Source organism: Xiphophorus maculatus, chromosome 23 (genome assembly GCF_002775205.1).
Source record: "Xiphophorus maculatus strain JP 163 A chromosome 23, X_maculatus-5.0-male, whole genome shotgun sequence".
NCBI lineage: Eukaryota > Metazoa > Chordata > Actinopteri > Cyprinodontiformes > Poeciliidae > Xiphophorus > Xiphophorus maculatus.
The window spans coordinates 1,134,813-1,156,563 of record NC_036465.1 but is presented as its reverse complement, the minus strand read 5'-3'; the positions used below and the strand labels follow the sequence as shown (position 1 = coordinate 1,156,563).

General features: G+C 41.4%; 1 protein-coding gene across 2 annotated transcripts; it reads left to right on the top strand.

Moving 5' to 3' along the window:
* The first annotated feature begins 3,288 nt into the window (after nucleotides 1-3,288).
* ctbp1 (C-terminal binding protein 1) lies at nucleotides 3,289-21,491 on the top strand. 2 transcript variants are annotated; one of them, XM_023328405.1, is made up of 12 exons: nucleotides 3,289-3,539; nucleotides 3,686-3,750; nucleotides 13,547-13,701; nucleotides 14,882-15,026; nucleotides 16,550-16,653; nucleotides 17,010-17,112; nucleotides 17,362-17,486; nucleotides 17,723-17,812; nucleotides 17,937-18,067; nucleotides 18,754-18,881; nucleotides 18,969-19,080; nucleotides 20,210-21,491. In XM_023328405.1, exons 2-12 carry the CDS (start codon nucleotides 3,711-3,713, stop codon nucleotides 20,403-20,405), a joined length of 1,329 nt encoding a protein of 442 aa, XP_023184173.1. In that variant the 5' UTR covers nucleotides 3,289-3,539; nucleotides 3,686-3,710; the 3' UTR covers nucleotides 20,406-21,491. The 2 variants fall into 2 exon arrangements, with proteins under 2 accessions (XP_023184173.1, XP_023184172.1); XM_023328404.1 differs by lacking the exon at nucleotides 3,289-3,539 and having other exon boundaries at nucleotides 3,571-3,750.
* The last annotated feature ends 260 nt before the right edge of the window (nucleotides 21,492-21,751 follow it).

Sequence of the window (21,751 nt, the reverse complement as noted above, 5' to 3'; positions counted from 1 at the left end):
TCCGTTTTTTCTTTCAAGTTGAGCCTTGAATGTTAATAGACACAAAACCTGAGTTAAAATGGCCATAAATTAGTCTTTCTTTTGAAATAGTTGCAGAATTTATGGCATTTATTAATAATTAATTATCACTCGAATGGTAGGAACATGTTTTAAATATTTTTATGTATTATATTTTCTGAAAGATAAAAGCAATTTTGGCAGCAAAGGAAAGTAAAAATCCTTTTTCTGTAGACTCTCATTTAATCTCTAAGTCGTACTTTGATTTGGTTTTTGGTTTAGTTTGTGGACCAGCAGCCATAAAAGCAGAAATATTCCAACCCAGTCATGTTTCTGTTCATCACATCTCTTCTATGGAGCGCCAAAACAAATAAGTTAAAATAAACACAATTAACTCATCAGTTACAAGAATTTTAGGCAATAAAATGCAATAACTTGGCAAAACGTGATAAGACCTGAAATGGGAATATTTTCTTATTTATAAAAGGATCGAATTGTTTATTTGCATCTTTTAATGTATTTCTAATATTAATCGAAAAAGGTTACATGGAAAATATCCAGACTGTGCCATTTTAAAAATCCAACTAATCAATTAAACAATCTATTAATAAAATAATCATTAGTTGGAATTTGAATTAAAATAAAGAAATTATATTTTTCTTTTTGTTTCTGCTGATCGAAACATATTAATCAGCAATGTTTACTCTAATTTAAATGTATATATATTGAATATTTGTCACATTTTTACACTTTCTCCTCACTGCATGAACAAGAAAATGGAAGAAAAGGGACAAAACGTTCCAGAGTGAAATCCTCTGACAGCGGACATAAATCCTGCTCCGCTCTTCATCTTCATCTCCAAACGGCTCCATCCGGAGGATCCGCCTGCGCCTGCAGCGCGGCGATGGACGGCGCTGCAGCGTCTGAGGCGTCCTCTCTGCTCTGCAGCTCATGGATTCCTGTTTGTCTCCGACGTTCAGGCCTCTCCTGCATGCTTCTTGTGCAGCAGCTGCAGGTTGTGTGGACGGTTTCAACGGCCTGGCTGTGTGATAGCTCTGGGTTTGGCTGGTTGTCGGTTCTGCTACAGCCGGCGCTGATAGGATCTGCAGCAGAACCATTAGACATGCTGCAGTGGAGATGGAGGAAGAGGAGGAGAGAGAATCAAGACTGGGAGGGAGGGGAACTTCAACTGGCTCTTAAAAACCTAAAAAATTATAAAGAAACTGATGAAGATTTAGTAATAAATACAGAAATAAATGCAGGTTTTAACTATTTTTTCAGCTTTTACATGTATATTTCTTATTAGGATGGAAATTATGTGGAAATATCAACATCCCCTGTATGAAAAAGTTGCTATTGTCTAATTTTGAGGCTGCAGTCTGTAACTGATGTAAGGAATATTCTTTATAAATTTGTTAAAACGGTTGTTATGGTTTATGTTAACAGACAATCTGTTAAACATATTGATCTCCTCCACCTGTTCCCAGAGCTGCTATTGGTGTCTGAAGAAATGCCCGACCAAAAACAACCAATCAGAGCCAGGAGGAGGAGGGGCTTAGCGCTGTCAATCAACTTAATGTACATGCTGCTAAATGTGCTAATGGTGAATAAATGACTTACAGTTACAGAAAAACTGTTTATCATCATTGGCTATGCTAACTAGCCTTAGCATTCACAACATGTTATGCTAGCTGCAGTCACAAGAGGCTGTGATTGACAGCGCTAAGACCCGCCTCCTGGCTCTGATTGGCTGTTTCTAGATAGCACTGGGAGAAGGCAGAGTTAGATACTGCAGCTTTAAAACCTAAAAATAGAAATAAAATAGCTTCTTGTCAAAATTACAACAGATTTCCTGCAGTATATATTTATCACAGATGATAAGTTGTTGTTTTTGAGCTAGCTGTGTGAAGAAACTCTGGCTGCGGGTCAGAGTCATGATGTAAGAGATGCTGACAGATTCTGTCTTGTAGGCAAAGGAGCCCATCTCTACCGCTCTGTGTCAGAGTGTGTGTGTGTGTGTGTGTTATTGTTTTAGCTACAGGGAAGGAACCAGTTGCAGCTAAACTTTATTCAGCTTTGCTAAAAACAGGTAGAACTAAGCAGCATGTTGGAGATGTGAACTTTTCCACCAGTAGCATGTTGAGTTTTCCTTCAAGCAACAGCAACTTAACGAGCTGCATGGCATCATTAACTCCCTGATTTTAGTAACTGTGCTCAAAATTCAATATGCTAGTACATGCCATATACGTGTTTAGCATATTAGCATTAGCTTCTGCTAGTTTTTTTAAGTTAGGGATTTAGAGTGAGCTTCCACTTTTATTTTTGTGTGTTTAGCGTTAACTTCCGTTATTTATGTGTTTAGCAGTTTAGCATTAGCTTCTGCCAGTTTTTTATGTTGATCGGTTTAGCGTGAACTTCTGATCATTTTATGTGTTCAGCTTTAGCTTCTTCTATTTTTATGTGTTTAGCAGTTTAGCATTAGCTTCTGCCAGTTTTTTATATTGATCGGTTTAGTGTGAACTTCTGATCATTTTATGTGTTCAGCTTTAGCTTCTTCTATTTTCATGTGTTTGGCAGTTTAGAGTTAGCTTCTGCTAATTATTTTGTTACCATCTGGTAGTTTTTAATGCTTAGCAGTTTGAAATGAGTTTCCGCTGATATCTTTGTGTTTATTGTCAGCTGCCGCTAATTAACAAATAACCCTAAACAGTTTATTATGTGTTAATTATTTTATACTAATACATTAGCTCATGCTAATTACTTTATGTGTCTAGTGGTTTAATGTTAGCTTCTGCTAAATTTTTATGTGTTTAGCATCTTGTTGAGCAAATTAGTGATTAGTGAATCTAAAGTTTTGGTTAGCTGTGCCCACCTCACTTTTACTAAGACATACGATAAAAAGCTATACACTGGCTGATTTTTTCACTTGTTTTTCCAATGTTATGAGTAAAATAATCTGGCAGTGGAACTAGTTTTTAAAATCAATCACAAGAATTATTTACTAAAAACAAGTGTCTTCATCTTCCTGTTAAGTTTCTTGTAAGTTAGCACACCAGAAAAATTGAGAAAACTAAACTGTTTGAGGCTAAAACATTTGGTTATGATTTGGTGTTTTTGCAGTGCAGTGAATATTCTGTATTAAATATTACTTTCTGACAGTTACGGTTGTTTTTTTAACAGCTAATATCAGTGGAACCAGTTTTTTCCTCTCCGTCGCCTTCTTCTTGCATAACGTGACTTTTTTTTCCCTCGTCGGTTTTCAGGAAACAAAAGATGAATTTTGGCCAACGTCGGCTCCTCCCCTCCGTACACACACACACACGCACCCACCCACACACACACACACACATACACACACCCATACACACACACCCACACACACTCTGTGACTTCCCCCACCGTCTCCTTCACTCTCCCGCCTTCCCGTTCCCATGAATGCAGCACTTCCTAAACTCTTCACGTTTCTCCTCTTCTTCTTCTGCATGTGAGACGGAGGACGATTCTCTGTAGCAGGAAGGAAGGGAGGAAGGAAGGGGCGGGAGGTAAGGAGGGAGGGGTGAGAGAGCGGCGGCGAAGGGAGGGGACAGGAGAGAAAAGGGGGGAGCACATGTGTATGCTTGTCACTGAGGGTCTGGGAGGACGGAGGGAGGCCGCCATATGCTGACTGGATTCCTGTTCCTGTGTGCAGAGCGCTGGCCAGCCGGGAACACGCCATGGGAAGCTCACATCTCCTCAACAAAGGCATGCCTCTAGGTAAACACCCTGCTTTTATCCGGCTCTCTCTGTGTGTGTGTGTGTGTGTGAACATTATTCTACCTTCAGGCTCCCCTCCCCCTTCACTCTCTTCCTCTCTTCTTCTGTCTCCTCCTCCTCACAAGTCTTCCTCACACTATTATCTATTTTATTGCTCAGAAGGGGAACCGTTGGCCTTTTCTCTGAAGCAGCGTGTGTGTGTGTGTGTGTGTGTGCGCTTGTGTGTGTTGGGGGAAAATCTCGGCTCGAACACCTCGACAGAAATAGATCTCTCTCTCTTCTTCGAGGGCGAGCAAGGACATGACACATATTTCTCGCTTGTTGTGCGTCTTTCATGAAGTGTACTCACACACATTCACACACACAAACACACACAGGTGCACAAGTGTGTGCACGTGAGCGGCGCTGGTGTGCGGACGTGTTTACACACGAGTGATGGACGCACCTTGTGATGGTGGCTGGAAAAGACGATTCTAGAAATCCTTGGATCAAGGTAGAGCTGCTGGGGAGGAGGAGGAGGAAGATGAAGAAGGCTTTTAGTTTGAAAAGAATGAGAAGAGCTTTTATCAGAGATCAGAGTCACATCTTCTCACTGGAGAAGATCTGATCTGGTTCTAATGGGAGTTATGGATGGACAGACAGACGCCGTAATGGGTGGATGGATAGTTGGTTGGTTGGTTGGATGGTTGGATGGTTTGTTGGTTGATCGATTGGATGGTTGGTTGGTTGGATGGTTGGTTGATCAATTGGATGATTGGTTGGATGGTTGGTTGGTTGATCGATTGGCTGGTTGGTTGGATGGATGGTTGATCGATTGGATGGTTGGTTGGATGGTTGGTTGATCGATTGGATGATTGGTTGGATGGATGGTTGATCGATTGGATGGTTGGTTGGATGGTTGGTTGGTTGATCGATTGGCTGGTTGGTTGGATGGATGGTTGATCGATTGGATGGTTGGTTGGATGGTTGGTTGGTTGATCGATTGGCTGGTTGGTTGGATGGATGGTTGATCGATTGGATGGTTGGTTGGATGGTTGGTTGATCGATTGGATGATTGGTTGGATGGTTGGTTGATCGATTGGCTGGTTGGTTGGATGGATGGTTGATCGATTGGATGGTTGGTTGGATGGTTGGTTGATCGATTGGATGATTGGTTGGATGGTTGGTTGATCGATTGGATGATTGGTTGGATGGTTAATTAGATCAAATCTGTAAAGTTATATTTTCCATAATCTTGTTTAGTTTTTCCTAATTCAAAAACTTTCATCAAATTCCAGAGTTTTCCAGGCTTTTCCATAGATTGTCTGCATGCTAACCTTAGAAACCCAGGAACCGTGGTAACCGTGGTAACCGTAGAGCGATGCTGGCCTGTTGGATGATCTGTTTAGTCAGAAATGGTTTCCTGAAACGGGAACAGGAATATCACCGTCTGTTGAGACAGAAACATTTCTCATTCCCTCTGCAGGCAGATTACCTGAGTCTGAGCTGCTGCTGATTTACTCCAGGTGAGTCAGAGTCAGAAGGTAAATAATCAGTTAGCAGGAAAACCTTCATTTATAACATAACCACTGTTTTAAAACGGATTATTTCCGTGGATGATAGTAATATAAACCTTCATTTAAATGACAGAAACACACTGGTAATCACAGTCTTGTTACTACGCAGAACTTTTTACTTTTACTACGGTAATATTATCAGAAAGTGTCACTACATTTACTGAAAAGTAACATTTCTGGATCCTGGATGAAGAATAAACAAGTTTTAATCAAAATTATGTGAGATTATCTGCAATTTATGTTGAAGTGAGACCTCCTGTTTCTACACCAGCTGTGCTCTGCCAGTAATTTAAACACTGGAAGTACTTTATACTGATATATATATATACATATATATATGAACTGCTGGATGATCTTCTGGCCAAATGTTTTATTTTGTAAATATGATATTTATTTGTAATTTTTGTTTTTAAAATACCAGAATTTGTCAAAACTTTATATTTAGTCTGATGATATCTTTTTAAATTATTAAATTAATATGTTTAGTTACAAAATAGAGTTTTGCTTGAGTTATTTCTTGGACTTTTTTCTTCTACATTCTTTAAAACTGTGTCCATGTAAAAATAGTTTTAATGAAGCAACAAGAATTTTAGATAAGAAAAACTTTGTTTCAATAAAATACTAAATATTTACATTTTCAGCTTTAATTTTTCCAGACAATAGTGGGCCACAGATTTTTTAACCATTATATATAAATATATATTTTATATTGTAAAAAAATAAATAAAATCATTAAAATAGCTTAATTCTTTTAAAATCAATGAACTATTTTAATAGTTTAATTAAACTGTTAAAACTATTTTAATTGCTTAATAGTTGTAATAGTGCTGTTTTAAACTATTTTAAAAGTTTAATTAAATTTTTAAAACTGTTTAATAAATTAAACTATTAACCTATTCATATATTTATATGGTTACATAAAATACATTAGTGAATTTTAATTTCAGTTACATGTATTTGTTTTTTATCTCAATCTGAATCTGTAGTTGTGGTTAATAAATTAAAAACTTTGTATGTAGAAGTGAGTATGTGTAGTAGACAGTACGTATTGGTACGTATTGGTAAGTATTGGTACGTATTGATGCGTATTGGTAAGTATTGATGCGTATTGGTACGTACTGATGCGTATTGGTACGTACTGATGCGTATTGGTACATATTGGTACGTACTGATGCGTATTGGTACATATTGATGCGTATTGGTAGGTATTGGTAAGTATTGGTACGTATTGATAAGTATTGGTACGTATTGATACGTATTGGTACGTATTGATGCGTATTGGTGCGTATTGGTACGTATTGATGCGTATTGATAGGTATTGATGCGTATTGGTACGTACTGATGCGTATTGGTACGTATTGATGCGTATTGGTACGTATTGGTAAGTATTGGTACGTACTGATGCGTATTGGTACGTATTGATGCGTATTGGTACGTATTGATGCGTATTGGTACGTACTGATGCGTATTGGTACGTATTGATGCGTATTGGTGCGTATTGGTACATATTGATGCGTATTGGTACGTATTGATGCGTATTGGTATGTATTGATGCGTATTGGTGCGTATTGGTACGTATTGATGCGTATTGGTACGTATTGATGCGTATTGGTACGTATTGATGCATATTGGTACGTATTGGTAAGTATTGGTACGTATTGGTAAGTATTGGTACGTATTGATGCGTATTGGTACGTATTGATGCGTATTGGTACGTATTGATGCGTATTGGTACGTATTGATGCGTATTGGTAAGTATTGGTACGTATTGATGCGTATTGGTACGTATTGGTACGTATTGATGCGTATTGGTACGTATTGATACGTATTGGTACGTATTGATGCGTATTGGTGCGTATTGAAACGTATTGGTGCGTATTGATACGTATTGGTACGTATTGGTGCGTATTGATGCGTATTGATACGTATTGGTACGTATTGGTGCGTATTGATACGTATTGATGCGTATTGATACGTATTGGTACGTATTGATACGTATTGGTGCGTATTGGTAGGTATTGGTGCGTATTGGTGCGTATTGGTACGTATTGGTGCGTATTGGTACGTATTGGTACGTATTGGTGTGTATTGATGCGTATTGATACGTATTGGTACGTATTGATGCGTATTGGTACGTATTGATGCGTATTGGTACATATTGATACGTATTGATGCGTATTGATGCGTATTGGTACGTATTGGTACGTATTGGTAAGTATTGGTAAGTATTGGTGCGTATTGATGCGTATTGGTACGTATTGATGCGTATTGGTACGTATTGGTAAGTATTGGTGCGTATTGGTACGTATTGATACGAATTGGTGCGTATTGGTACGCATTGGTGCGTATTGATGCGTATTGGCACGTATTGATACGTATTGGTGCGTATTGGTAAGTATTGGTACGTATTGGTAAGTATTGGTACGTATTGATGCGTATTGGTACGTATTGATGCGTATTGGTAAGTATTGGTACGTATTGATGCGTATTGGTACGTATTGATGCGTATTGGTGCGTATTGGTACGTATTGATGCGTATTGGTACGTATTGATGCGTATTGGTACGTATTGATACGTATTGATGCGTATTGGTACGTATTGGTGCGTATTGATACGTATTGGTACGTATTGATGCGTATTGGTACGTATTGGTAAGTATTGGTGCGTATTGATACGTATTGGTGCGTATTGGTGCGTATTGGTACGTATTGGTAAGTATTGATGTGTATCGGTACGTATTGGTACGTATTGATACGTATTGGTGCGTATTGGTAGGTATTGGTGCGTATTGGTGCGTATTGGTACGTATTGGTAAGTATTGATGTGTATCGGTACGTATTGGTAGGTATTGGTGCGTATTGGTGCGTATTGATACGTATTGGTGCGTATTGGTAGGTATTGGTGCGTATTGGTGCGTATTGATACGTATTGGTACGTATTGATACGTATTGGTGCGTATTGGTAGGTATTGGTGCGTATTGGTGCGTATTGGTACGTATTGGTAAGTATTGATGTGTATCGGTACGTATTGGTGTGTATTGATGCGTATTGATACGTATTGGTACGTATTGATGCGTATTGGTACGTATTGATGCGTATTGGTACATATTGATACGTATTGATGCGTATTGGTGCGTATTGGTACGTATTGGTAAGTATTGGTAAGTATTGGTGCGTATTGATGCGTATTGGTACGTATTGATGCGTATTGGTACGTATTGGTAAGTATTGGTGCGTATTGGTACGTATTGATACGAATTGGTGCGTATTGGTACGCATTGGTGCGTATTGATGCGTATTGGCACGTATTGATACGTATTGGTGCGTATTGGTATGTATTGATGCGTATTGGTACGTATTGATGCGTATTGATGCGTATTGATACGTATTGGTATGTATTGATGCGTATTGGTACGTATTGATGCGTATTGGTACGTATTGTACGTATTGGTGCGTATTGATACGTATTGATACGTATTGGTACGTATTGATACGTATTGATGCGTATTGGTACGTATTGGTACGTATTGGTAAGTATTGGTGCGTATTGATGCGTATTGGTACGTATTGATACGTATTGATACGTATTGGTACGTATTGATGCGTATTGGTACGTATTGGTACGTATTGGTAAGTATTGGTGCGTATTGATGCGTATTGGTACGTATTGATACGTATTGGTGCGTATTGGTACGTATTGGTACGTATTGATGCGTATTGGTACGTATTGGTGCGTATTGATGCGTATTGGTACGTATTGATACGTATTGATGCTTATTGGTACGTATTGGTACGTATTGGTAAGTATTGGTGCGTATTGATACGTGTTGATACGTATTGGTACGTATTGATACGTATTGGTGCGTATTGGTACGTATTGGTGCGTATTGGTGCGTATTGATACGTATTGATACATATTGGTACGTATTGATACGTATTGGTGCGTATTGGTACGTATTGATACGTATTGGTGCGTATTGATACGTATTGGTGCGTATTGGTACGTATTGGTACTTATTGGTGCGTATTGATACGTATCGGTACGTATTGGTGCGTATTGATACGTATTGGTGCGTATTGATACGTATTGGTGCGTATTGGTACGTATTGGTGCGTATTGATACGTATTGATGCGTATTGATACGTATTGGTACGTATTGGTGCGTATTGATGCGTATTGATACGTATTGGTACGTATTGGTGCGTATTGATACGTATTGATGCGTATTGATACGTATTGGTACGTATTGGTGCGTATTGATACGTATTGGTACGTATTGATACGTATTGGTGCGTATTGGTAGGTATTGGTGCGTATTGGTGCGTATTGATACATATTGATATGTACTGGTACGTATTGGTGCGTATTGGTACGTATTGATACGTATTGGTGCGTATTGATACGTATTGGTGCGTATTGATACGTATTGGTGCGTATTGATACGTATTGGTGCGTACGGGTTGTGACTGGACAGTAGGAAGTAAAGATCAGCCGTTTTGACCGCGTGGTTTCATTGATTCATGAAGCTACAGACTCACTGAGCTGCTTCACCTTCACAGGATTTCTGTTTGGGGTAAAAAAAGCTTCTCTGATTTTTATAGACATGTTGCAGCGTGACATCACACCCCCGGCTTCCTGCTGGAGAGCAAAACTGCTAGCTGACGATAACTAGCATTGGTTTTAGCTATTAAGTTGTCAATATAACGCATTCGATCTTAAACGATATAAATAAAATAAAAATGGATGCAGTGCTTTGTTACAAATTATCAACACTACATCAACTAGATAACCAGGTCAGGAAAAAGTTTTAATGTAAAATGTTGAAGGCGAAGGCACTATGTCAGCTATGCTAGCTTGACTATTACAATCTTAACATGTAGATGTGCTGCAGGATTTGGTGTTTCGATTTAGTAAAAAAAAAACAGCAACCCTCACGCCAACTCTGACAGATCATCAGTAGAGTGGGTTTTCAAATGAGCTAAGCTAACACACTGTGTTAGCTTAGCTAAGAGCAGCAGGAGCTAATCCACAACAGCAATCACTTATTAATAAACGCAAAATAAAAATCAAGCCTGAAAACATAACACTGTTGCGGACTGAGCTTCTGTTCTTTGTGTGGGAAATGTGTGTGTGTGTGTGTGTGTGTGTTGTTGAATCCTGATGTGTTAGGGGAGCTGTTGTCAGTCAGTTGCTATGGCAACGGGTCTGTGTGTAGCACAGCCAAAGAAGAGTGAGAAAAAAGGATAATACGAGTAGTTTTCAGTTATTCTTTGGTGGTTTCTCTGGTTTTATTTTCCCTACTAAAGACGCAGCTATTAAATTAATAACACCTTCATCTCCAAGTTTCATTTAATTAATGGTTGCAGCAGCGCCGCTCCAGATGACAAGTAAAAGAATCGTCTTCTTCCGCTCCAGCATTGTGAGCATGTCTAAAATTTATCCAGCGTCCAGTTTGATTTCTCTGAGGGCCACATAAGAACTTAAGGCGGACCGGGTTTGGCCCCCGGACCTCGAGTTTGACACATGGTTCTAGAAGTGGAGGTGTGTGAAGTGGAGCCGGTCCTCCAAGGTCATCACCAGGCGCTGGAATGACAGTTATTTCCTCCCTCAGAAATGCCTGGAATCCAGATCCAGAGTTTCCAGCAAACCGCAGAGCTCAAACTGGGCCTCCTGCTGGTTCCGGTCGCTCCCAGCCTGGTTCTGGTTCTGCAGAAATCTGCAGCTTAAACCAGACTCAGTTCTGCAACACAGAGCAGGGAGCTGAGCTTGATCCACGTTGGAAAAAGAAAATGCATTTGCCAACAGAACCGGACCAAAACCCGGTTCTGTGATTAAAGTCCGGTTCTGCTGCAAACGGAGCCGAGAAATGCAGAAGGAAGTCCGGCCGGCGGCGTTAAAAATAACTCCTAACTGAAGATGAGAGAACGACTTGAAAACATGAACAAATGTGATTTCACTTTGAGCAACTTTTATTTAAATGAAGGAATTATTGACTGAAACCCAAAACTGGCTGAAACGTTGCTGGTAAGTTAGTTTCCTCTTATCTCAAGTCTACTGAGATATTTGCAACAGGAACTGGGCAAAAAATACTTTCCGTTGCTCTCAGTCGTACGATGGCGTATTTGGGTCATTGTAGATATTTTAAAAAAGGAACAGTAAATAAAATTTTCTAGAAACAAACATGGAAAAGTCAGAAATTTTAATATTTTTTATGGAAAAATTTCAGAAAATTATTTTTAGCAAATTTTCAACATTTTAAACTGAGAAATGTCCAAATTTCTTTCCAGAAAATTTCCGATATCAAAATTCTATAGATTTTTGAACAAATTGTTCGACATTTGAAACTCTGAAATTTCTTCTGTTTTTCTAGCAAATTCTCAAAAATTCTTTGTTTTTTGGTGAAAATGTACTCTTAGTTATTAGAGCCTTCTGCAAGGCAGTCTTACTGTCGCTGCATCTCTATGCGACGTCCGAATCCCATGATGCATTCTGACACCAAGCGGCTCTGGATGCGTCCGTCTGGATTCTCTGGAGCCTCCAGGCAGAAACTCAGAGCAAAGTGACAGAAAGAGTCGCTTATGTCAGGCTGCATGTCAGAGAGGAGATGAGTCAGCAGATTTCCTGCTGACTCAGCAGAAACAGTTCTATCTGGAGGGAAACCAGGAAATGTTCCTGGAGAAACTCCTCTAGATTTAATGAAACCTCAGATGTAAAAGTGACAGGAGGTCTCACTCCTACCTGATTGCTGACCCAATACGTTCTGATTTCTGATCAGCTAGAGATCAATACTTCAGAAAATATCTGACTGAGATACCACTTCCTGGTTGTTCTGCTCTATTGCTTTAAAAAATCCTCTTTAATTTATTGCTGAGCAGGAAAAATAACTTTTTATGAATATTATTTCCCCTAAGCACTTTCAACTTTCTGCTTTTGGTTCATGGTTCAAACACAAAAAACACAAAAAGTATTTCTGTTTAGTTTTAATGCAAATATTTTATTACACTTGAATTAAGACAAAACGGACTTGCAAATAACTTTTCAGAAACTTGTTTTAAATAAATAATTCCCTAAAATGTATTTTAAAAAGCACCAGTTCCAGATTATTTCCCTTGTGACATTTTATGGTTTGAGATTATGAGTGAAATAATCTGTACTTTTTTAAACCCAGTATTAAGGAATTATTAAGGAATTAACCTTATTATTGAAAGGTTTCTGTGATGCTGCGACAGAAGAGTAAACATCATGTTGAAACATCGCGTCACACTGGCAGCCTCTCCAGAGACAAAAGGTGTTCACTGTAAAAAGTATTTACTTTTAATGCGTATTTTATCTACTATTATGTTTATGTGGCATAGACGTACAGTAAGACATTAATGGAAACATTGTGAAATGATTAGTTGTGTGGATTTCAAAGCTACTGAATGGATTTGCTTTTGAAGGAATTAAGTCTCATAAAAGCATCAGAAAAGCTTCCTGTTGTTTGGGATGATTCATTTTGAAAAGTCTAAATTTTACTACAAAAAACTCAGAAATTTGCCAGAAAAAACAAGAAAATTTTTAGATTAGTTTCAGAAATTTTCCGTAGAAGTTTCAAAAGTTGAAAAATATTGACTTTCAAAATCTGAAATTTCCAAGATTTAAAAAAAAGAGAAGAGATTAATCTAAAAATTTCGACGTTGTTTTGGTGGAAATTTAATTACTTTTGTCTTCAATGTCCCTAATACGACTGTGAGCGACGGAAACTTTTTCTAAACTCGTTTCTGGCACAAATATTTTATTCCACTTGAAATAAGACAAAACTAACAAGTAACTTTTCTTCGAGGAATAAGAGATTTCAGTCAATAATTCATCAAACTTGATGAAAAGGTTCCAGTTATGAGTGAAAAAGTCCAGATTTCTCCCTTATTGTTAGCCAGGTGAAAGGTGCGTTTCGTGCATTCAGAGCTCCTCCTCCTCTTCCTCATCATCATCAGGCTTTGTTGTAAGTTAGTTTTATTTTATTTCAAGTCTGCTGGGATATTTGCAGTACAAACTACAGACTGAAATCCGTGGTAAGGTTTTGTGTTTTTGCAGTGTAACGTGGAGTTTGTTGGAGCAGTGAAGGTTGTAGAGTCGACCAGCTGCTGGGAGGAAGGATCTGTGGTTACACTCCTTTGTGCGCCCAGGATGCAGAAATGTTTGAGTGATTGCAGTTAAACACTCCTGAGTGATCCGACTTCTTCTTTCCTTCTGTTTTTAGGCATCAGACCTCCCATCATGAACGGGCCGATGCACCCGCGCCCCCTGGTGGCGCTGCTGGACGGCAGAGACTGCACCGTGGAGATGCCCATCCTGAAGGACGTCGCAACCGTGGCGTTCTGCGACGCTCAGTCCACACAGGAGATCCACGAGAAGGTAACGTCCGCACGCTGACGATGCAACTGTAGAGAGCTTCTTCCTGCTGGAAAAGCCTCCATGGAGTCTTCAGTCGGTCCAGATCCATTCCTCCACATCAGGGTCAAACGGTTTCAGGCTGAGGAACACGTCGCACTCACAGACCATCTAACCAACTCAACCTCTTAATATGTACAACCTGAAGAGAAAATATTAATGTCTTAACTCACTTATTGTTGTCTTTTTTGTTCGTTCTTATGAGAAAATGTTGTACGTTTACTTTGAGTTATTTACGGGATTTCCAATGGAAATCAAAAGTGAGTTGTTCTTTACTATGAGTGTTGTGTCCATTAATAACATCTTAGTGCTACTGATAATTCAGAAGCGTAATAAAGGGAACAAAAATTTTCTCACAACTTGAAGAAAGCGAGACGTAAAGATGCAGTTAGTCAACGCGGGGCGTTACATATCTAAAAACAAAAATTCTGCAACTCACCCTGAAAAACTGAAAAATGTTCCTGCAGACACAAATTCTTCTGATCAAGAAATCCTGGGATTGTTCCCACTTGTATCCAGCTTTTCTTTTTAACCGCTGTTCTTAAGTTACTTCTGCAATGTTAGTCAAACAGAGTCCTGTGGAAAGCCAACTGTATTTAAAGACTCAAGACGTAAAAGCTACTAGGACTTTGTTACTTTTAACACAGACGATAAGTTATCAGGATATTTTGGTTTCTGGGCAAAATTTGATCCTCACTCCTTACCAGTTGGTGGCGATAATGCTCCATCTAGCTGTTTGACAATCTCCATTAAACAAAAGACAAAGAGAAACCAGTGTGACACCGTCTCCCTAACAACGGGCTCAAACACGCCTAGCAACGGGGTCAAACACGTCTAGCAACGGGGTCAAACACGCCTAGCAACGGGGTCAAACACGCCTAGCAACGGGGTCAAACACGTCTAGCAACGGGGTCAAACAAGCCTAGCAACGGGGTCAAACACGTCTAGCAACGGGGTCAAACAAGCCTAGCAACGGGGTCAAACACGTCTAGCAACGGGGTCAAACACGTCTAGCAACGGGGTCAGCATTAGAAGAATAATTCTGCTTTGAATGCAGCAAATAATGTCTTGATTTTGCTGCACCTGCTGCTGTTTTCTCTGACTGAGGTTGTATTTTCAGGACGGATGTTCGTTCTGTGTGCAGGTGCTAAACGAAGCTGTGGGGGCGTTGATGTACCACACCATCACCCTGATGAGGGAAGACCTGGAGAAGTTCAAGGCGTTGCGCATCATCGTTCGCATCGGCAGCGGCTACGACAACATAGACATCAAATCCGCCGGGGAGCTTGGTACAAACCACAAACACCCTGAACTAACCACAAACACGCTGAACTAACCACAAACACCCTGAACTAACCACAAACACCCTGAACTAACCACAAACACCCTGAACTAACCACAAACACCCTGAACTAACCACAAACACCCTGAACTAACCACAAACACGCTGAACTAGGCGCACAAATACATCAGCAACTGCTGAACTGCTAGTCTAGAGGGACTCATGTTGTAGAGACAAAGAATATGCAACACTTAAAAGTTGCAACTAATAAAAAAATGTTTTAAAATAAATAATCCCTGGCATAATTATTGGTAACCCTAATGATGCCTTTAAACCAGGGGGGCCCAAAGTGGGTCCTGGAGGCCCGGCATCCTGCACGTTTTAGTTCCCTCCCTGGTACCAACAACCTTTTCAGCAGGTTGTTGGTACCAAGCAGGTAAATGTTTTTCTTAGGCCTCTAACGAGCCATCATTTGATCCAGGTGTGTTAAACCAGGGAGAGACTAAAACATGCAGGATGCCGGGCCTCAGGGACCCACTTTGGGCCCCCCTGGTTTAAAATCTATGAAACTGAAGGATTTGTTTAGTTATGCTTAATTTTTAACTCGATCAAAGTTTCTCCAAGAATCTATTTTTATCTGTTCCACCACAGAGAAGGACATCAAACATCCAAAAATCCTGATCAAGTTAATTGCTGAGTCTAATCACATTTTAATCACCAAAATAAGCAACACGTTCAATTCAAAAACCTTTTTGTTGCTAAATTACTGAATAAATAAACAAAATGAGCTCAACAACAAAGATATTTATAGCTTTTAATCTGTTCTTCATATTGGAGCAAAGTTCAGCTTTCCAAAGTCAGGAGCTTCTTTAGAAATGACATTAGCATTAGCTGCTACATGTTAGCACTGAGATGCTATTTTAGGCTAGATTAGCTTCGCTGATAGGCTAACTCCTTTTAGCACAACTTGAACACAACAACAGTTTTTCCAGCGCTCGATCAGATTGTATAAAAGCAGAAATTAAAACCCAGGAAGCCGAGAGAAGCGGCTTCGTCCTCCGCCGCTGCCGTCAGTGGTGTCAGCTAACGGCAGCTGGTGCGTCAGGTTTATGGGTGGAACAGAAACACACAAATACAAATGGTTCCAACTTGGGACTTTTGTGTAAAAAAAAAACTGCATCTGTGACTAATCCAAATTAATTGATTAAAATGCACAAAAATATAATTTTTAATAAATGTCAAAGTGTAATCTGTCCCAGCGTGATAAGAATGTGATGACGTGTGAGGGAGAATACACAGGGGGCAGGAAACAACTTGACCTAACAACATAGAGCAGCTAGAAGTAAACTAGAATCACTAAGAAGGCCTGAAGTAAAATAAACAGAAACAGGAAAACAGAACAACAAACAAACCTCCAAACAAGTGAGGACTTACCAGAGAAGTCTGGTTGAAGCTCGTCTTGCTCCCAGCAGCGGTAAACTCTGTCAGTTGGATCTCCCTCAGACCTCACCCTGCTTCCTGCTCCGACAGGTATAGCTGTGTGCAACATGCCGGCAGCATCGGTGGAGGAGACGGCAGACTCCACGCTGTGCCACATCCTCACCCTGTACCGACGCACCACCTGGCTGCACCAGGTTTGTAGCTCTGCAGCCCAGACAGCAGGCAGGGAACCAACAGTCACTGGGTTTGTTGGAGGTGTGCGTCCGCTCACCACCATCATTATTTACACTGTAACAAATAATCTCTGCCAACTGACATATAAGCAAAATTGAAACATTTCATTTTCTTTAGAATGTGGCTGTATTTGAAAGACGTTGATGTAAAGTGTAGAAGGTACAGTAAAATGATTTGTTCCTCAAATCATTGCTTAGACTCATGTGTTGTAGTCTGACAGGATTAGCTTGTGGTGCAGAGTGAATTACAGCTGGATCACCGTGCGTCTGCGCTGTCCGCTCCGTCTGAAGTGACGATGCGTCTTCACTCCCGCCAGGCTCTCCGGGAAGGGACGCGTGTTCAGAGCGTGGAGCAGATCCGAGAGGTGGCGTCAGGCGCGGCCAGGATCAGAGGAGAGACGCTGGGACTCATTGGGCTCGGTGAGAATCCAAACTGGTGTCAAACTGGTCCACATTGGTCCAGGTCCTTTCATTTCATACAGGACAACTAGTCTAACCGAGCAGAAAGGCATCACTGAAGGAAAGTCATGAGAAGTCAGATTAGTATAAGATTCGTCAGAGAGCGAAATCAAACTTTTTACCTCCATGCTAAAAAGCTTGTTGCTCAGCAAGACAATCCTGCATAAGACTACATACAATCTAGACGTAACAAACTCGATGTGTTTGTAGGCCGGGTCGGCCAGGCCGTCGCCCTGCGAGCCAAGGTCTTCGGCTTCAACGTGATTTTCTACGACCCGTATTTGGCCGACGGCGTAGAAAGGTCCCTGGGGCTCCAACGGGTCACCACCCTACAGGTAAACCCAGCTGGCCTTCATGTCTACATTTCAGTGCCTTCAGATCAATCAAATGGAGGATTTCACTCTGAAAACAGAAATGAAACCTCATTTACACTTCTGGTCAGAAAGCTTTAGAAACATCTGAAAGGCCTGCAGGCAGCAGGTCCTGCAGCGGAAACGTTTCCATCTATTATTGAGTGATGAAAGCAGAACTAGACGACATTCTGACGGGGATTTATCATCTTCCTCCTCAGGACCTTCTCTTCCACTCTGACTGTGTCTCTCTGCACTGCAGCCTCAACGAGCACAACCACCACCTGATCAACGACTTCACCATCAAACAGGTATGCTGAGACCAGAGGCTGGCAAAGCCACCAAGGAAGCTTGTAAAGTCATATCAAGCCTCAGCTGAACGGTGTGTGTGTGTGTGTGTGTGTGTGTGTGTGTGTGTGTGACTGCGTGTTAAAGATGAGGCAGGGGGCGTTCCTGGTGAACACAGCCAGGGGGGGCCTGGTGGATGAAAAGGCTCTGGCTCAGGCTCTGAAGGAGGGCAGGATACGCGGGGCGGCTCTGGACGTCCATGAGACAGAACCTTTCAGGTATTACTGAGCAAATGCTTCATCAAGTTGTAAGAGAACTGGCTTCGTTGACAGCCAAACCATTCTCCAGAAGACGTTTGGGTTTTCCATCTATCCAACAGCAAACTACAGTCCAGCTTCTTCTGTTCATATCCTCTCAGTCCATGCTAAAGTGTTTTCTTCATGGTGGGTTGAAGTGCCGCTGTTCCAGCTTCTGATTAACTTGATCCTTTGGTTGTTCTTGAACTTCCTAAACAATCTGAGGGTGACGGTTTGGGTCAGAGGTTTGGGGGTTCGAACAGAACCGTGATCCGAAACAAACATCTGACCTGGATAACCAAGGTCAACATTGAGCCACCGGGCCAGCACCAAGAAACCATCTGATTTAAGTAAACTGAAACGTTTCTGTCCAGAAAGATGGCGGAAGCTTGTTGGTTTCTCTGAAACTTTAGGGACATTTATACAAATGTTAGTAGGACTGAATGTATGTAAAGTTTTGACCCTGTGTGGATTAGAGAAAACCCACAACAAATTGTTGCTTTAAAAGTATTATCATCAAAAGTCCCAGATCAGTATCACACCTTTTGCTGATGACGGTTTTCTTTCTGTGCGAATCCCAGTTCGTCTTCTAAGTTTGAGTTAAATGATAAATTGGACAGAGTAATTTCCTCCAGCTGAGCTGAACGTACCGTTTGTTGCTGTGGCAGCTTCAGTCAGGGTCCACTGAAGGATGCTCCCAACCTGATCTGCACGCCGCACGCCGCCTGGTACAGCGAACAGGCATCACTGGAGATGAGAGAAGAGGCGGCGCGGGAAATCCGGAGGGCAGTGACAGGTTGGTGGACAGAGTCAGTGACCAAAGGAGACACTTTAGGACAGAGAAACAGATTTGTTTTGTTGATCCTTATTTGTTCATTTTCAGGTCGGATCCCAGACAGTCTGAAGAATTGTGTGAATAAAGAGTTTCTCTCACCCAACAACCACTGGGCCGTCGACCCGGCTGCGGTCCACCCTGAGCTCAACGGCGCCTACAGGTACTGGCCGGCGCCGAGTTATCAGCAAGAATTAGAGATGAGCCAACATCCAGCTTATCAACACCTATAGCTGCCAGGTTGCGTGCTTTGTTAATGTATTTATACACTTTACTGTATTTTACTGGATTTTATGTGACAGATCAACAAAACCGAAAGTGTTTTTACACCTGATAGTCCAGTAGACTTGGCTCGATTAGGGACCAAATTCGCAACATTTGTTCCACCTCCGTCTGCTGCAGTTCTCTTTCTCACTGCAGTCAAATGATCCAAACTAATTGGGAAACCTGTTCCCCTCCTGGCCTGTGGGGGCGCTGCACCAAGAACCACTGAAGGAAACGACACAAAAACCTCTGAAGACGCTGAGATCAACTTCCTTCTTCACCAGATGGAAACAAGATGGAGGCGTCAGATTTTAGTGTTGGAGGATTTCTCTTTAGTCTTTGGCTGAAGACCAGGAGCCATTTCTGATGCTATCGCTAGGCTAGCACGTTAGCTTTGGATGTATTTACCCAGAATGCCTTGCGCTGTAGTCCACTTCCTGCTTTTCGAGTGGTCTCTGGTCTGCATGAGGTTCACATATGCATTTGAAAAGAACCAGAGTTCATTTCAACTGAACCCAGACCGAGGTTTGGAGGACCAGAGGTCAGAGGTCAATTAGAATTCACACCTCACCAACCGGACCAGAGTTTCCAGGCAACCGGACCAGAGTTGGATTAAAGCGGACTGAAGAGGAATGGTGTGAATCCACTCTTAGTACATATATGTGAAGTGGAAGGAAACAGTTACATGGTTTTACAGTTTTTATAGATAAAATGCAGAAAATGTGGCACGAGTTACTAAAACCTTGACTTGATACTTCACAGGCAGTAGAGACCCACATGTTGGACTTTTGTCCTTTGGGATCCATCCCATAATATCTCTGGCTGCATGTTTAAGGTGGCTGTCCTGCTGGAAGGTGAACCTCCAGTCTCAGGTTTTCTGATTCTTCTCAATCTAAAGTTCTCCAACCAGAACAGCTGCCGTTAGCTGAGTTAGTTTAGTTACTTCCTTCACTGCTCTGTGCTGGTCTGTCAGCTCTCTGTAAAATCCACTGAGCTGTGTGAACAGTTTTGCCCCTCCTGCCCCTCAGGTACCCCCCCGGGGTGGTGAGCTTGCCGGCCGGTGGCCTCCCTCCGCCCGTCGAAGGCATCGTCCCGAGCGCCGTGCCCATCACGCACACCCTCCCGCCCGCTGCCGCACACCCGCCCCACGCGCCGTCTCCCGGACAGAACACGGTGAAGCCACCAGAGGGCGACAGAGAGCAGCACCCCAGCGACCAGCTGTAGCCCTTCTGCATGCCGACCACCGTTCAGGTTCCACCTGCTTCCCAACAGACAGGTCTCACTCCCAGCCGGAGCAGGACTGACGCTTTACTCAACAACCCAGAAAGTTCCTCTAAACCAACATCTGATCGTTGGTGCCTCAACAGAAAAAAATCAAAACAAGTTTAAATTGATTTGGGGAAAAAAGAATTAAGAAAATTTTTAGGCTGTTGATGTCCAAAGTTAGAGGTTTTCATGTGTTCTGTGTCTTTTCCTTAGTTTGATGTGACATCGAAGTTATTGGGTTAGAAATGAATGTAACCTGCCTGTGAACAGATTTTAGAACATGATGATATTCGTATTCCAGTCTTAACAAAAACTGGTTTAAAGATACAATATCTCGTTTCCTTTTATTTGTCCCTAAATTAGCAAGGCCCCAAAAAAGAGGCAGCATTTTGCACACCATCTCAGGAACCTACGTTTCCGCAGGTGGTAATCTAGTTTTTTCTAGCATTTTTCTTTTCTAAATAGTTTTTATGCCACTCAGTGCTTTTGTTTTTCTACCTGCTTGCCTTTCCGTGTCCCGTTGCGTTAGAAAAGAACAACTTTAGTGAGATATAAAGTTGATCTAATGCTTGTTTCTGTTGGTTTTGTTTAAGGAGCATGTCACTTTGCTCTGGGATTGTGTAAATGTTCGAACCGAAGGCGTAATGGGAGGAACGTTTAGGAGAGGTGGTGAAATGGTAAACATGCTGGGACCTGCTGATTCTGACGTTTTCATTCATGAGCTGACGAGGCGACAGACTGAGACACATTAAAAACATGGTTTATTTTTAATAATTCACCTATTCTGGCTGCAATTTCTGCTCCTGTTCTGACCAGCATTGTAACTTTGATAAAGGAATGACATTTGTGTCGACCAGAATGACCAACACTATGCTAGGCTACGTTCACACAGCAGGCAGATGTGACCCAACTCAGATCCTTCCACCCCCAAAATACAATTTGTTCCACTTACACATGTGGATAAATCTTTACTGCCGTAAACAGAGCTCCGCGGCGGCCATCTTTACTGCCGTAAACAGAGCTCCGCGGCGGCCATCTTTACTGCCGTAAACAGAGCTCCGCGGCGGCCATCTTTACTGCCGTAAACAGAGCTCCGCGGCGGCCATCTTTACTGCCGTAAACAGAGCTCCGCGGCGGCCATCTTTACTGCCATAAGCAGAGCGATGCTGGGCGACATCTGTCTTCTTCTGCGCATTTGGATTATCATGCACAAAAAGAGTCTGACTTTGGTCACTTTTAATTAGTAGAATGAATAATCATGCAAAAAAACGTCAGATTTGAGCATTGAGACCTGCTGAGAAAAC

Coding starts and splice junctions, on each gene's coding strand:
- ctbp1 (XM_023328405.1), top strand. CDS start 3,711: ATGGGAAGCTCACATCTCCTCAACAAAGGCATGCCTCTAG. Junction 16,654..17,009: donor GCACCACCTGGCTGCACCAG/GTTTGTAGCTCT, acceptor CACTCCCGCCAG/GCTCTCCGGGAAGGGACGCG. Junction 19,081..20,209: donor GAGCTCAACGGCGCCTACAG/GTACTGGCCGGC, acceptor CCTGCCCCTCAG/GTACCCCCCCGGGGTGGTGA.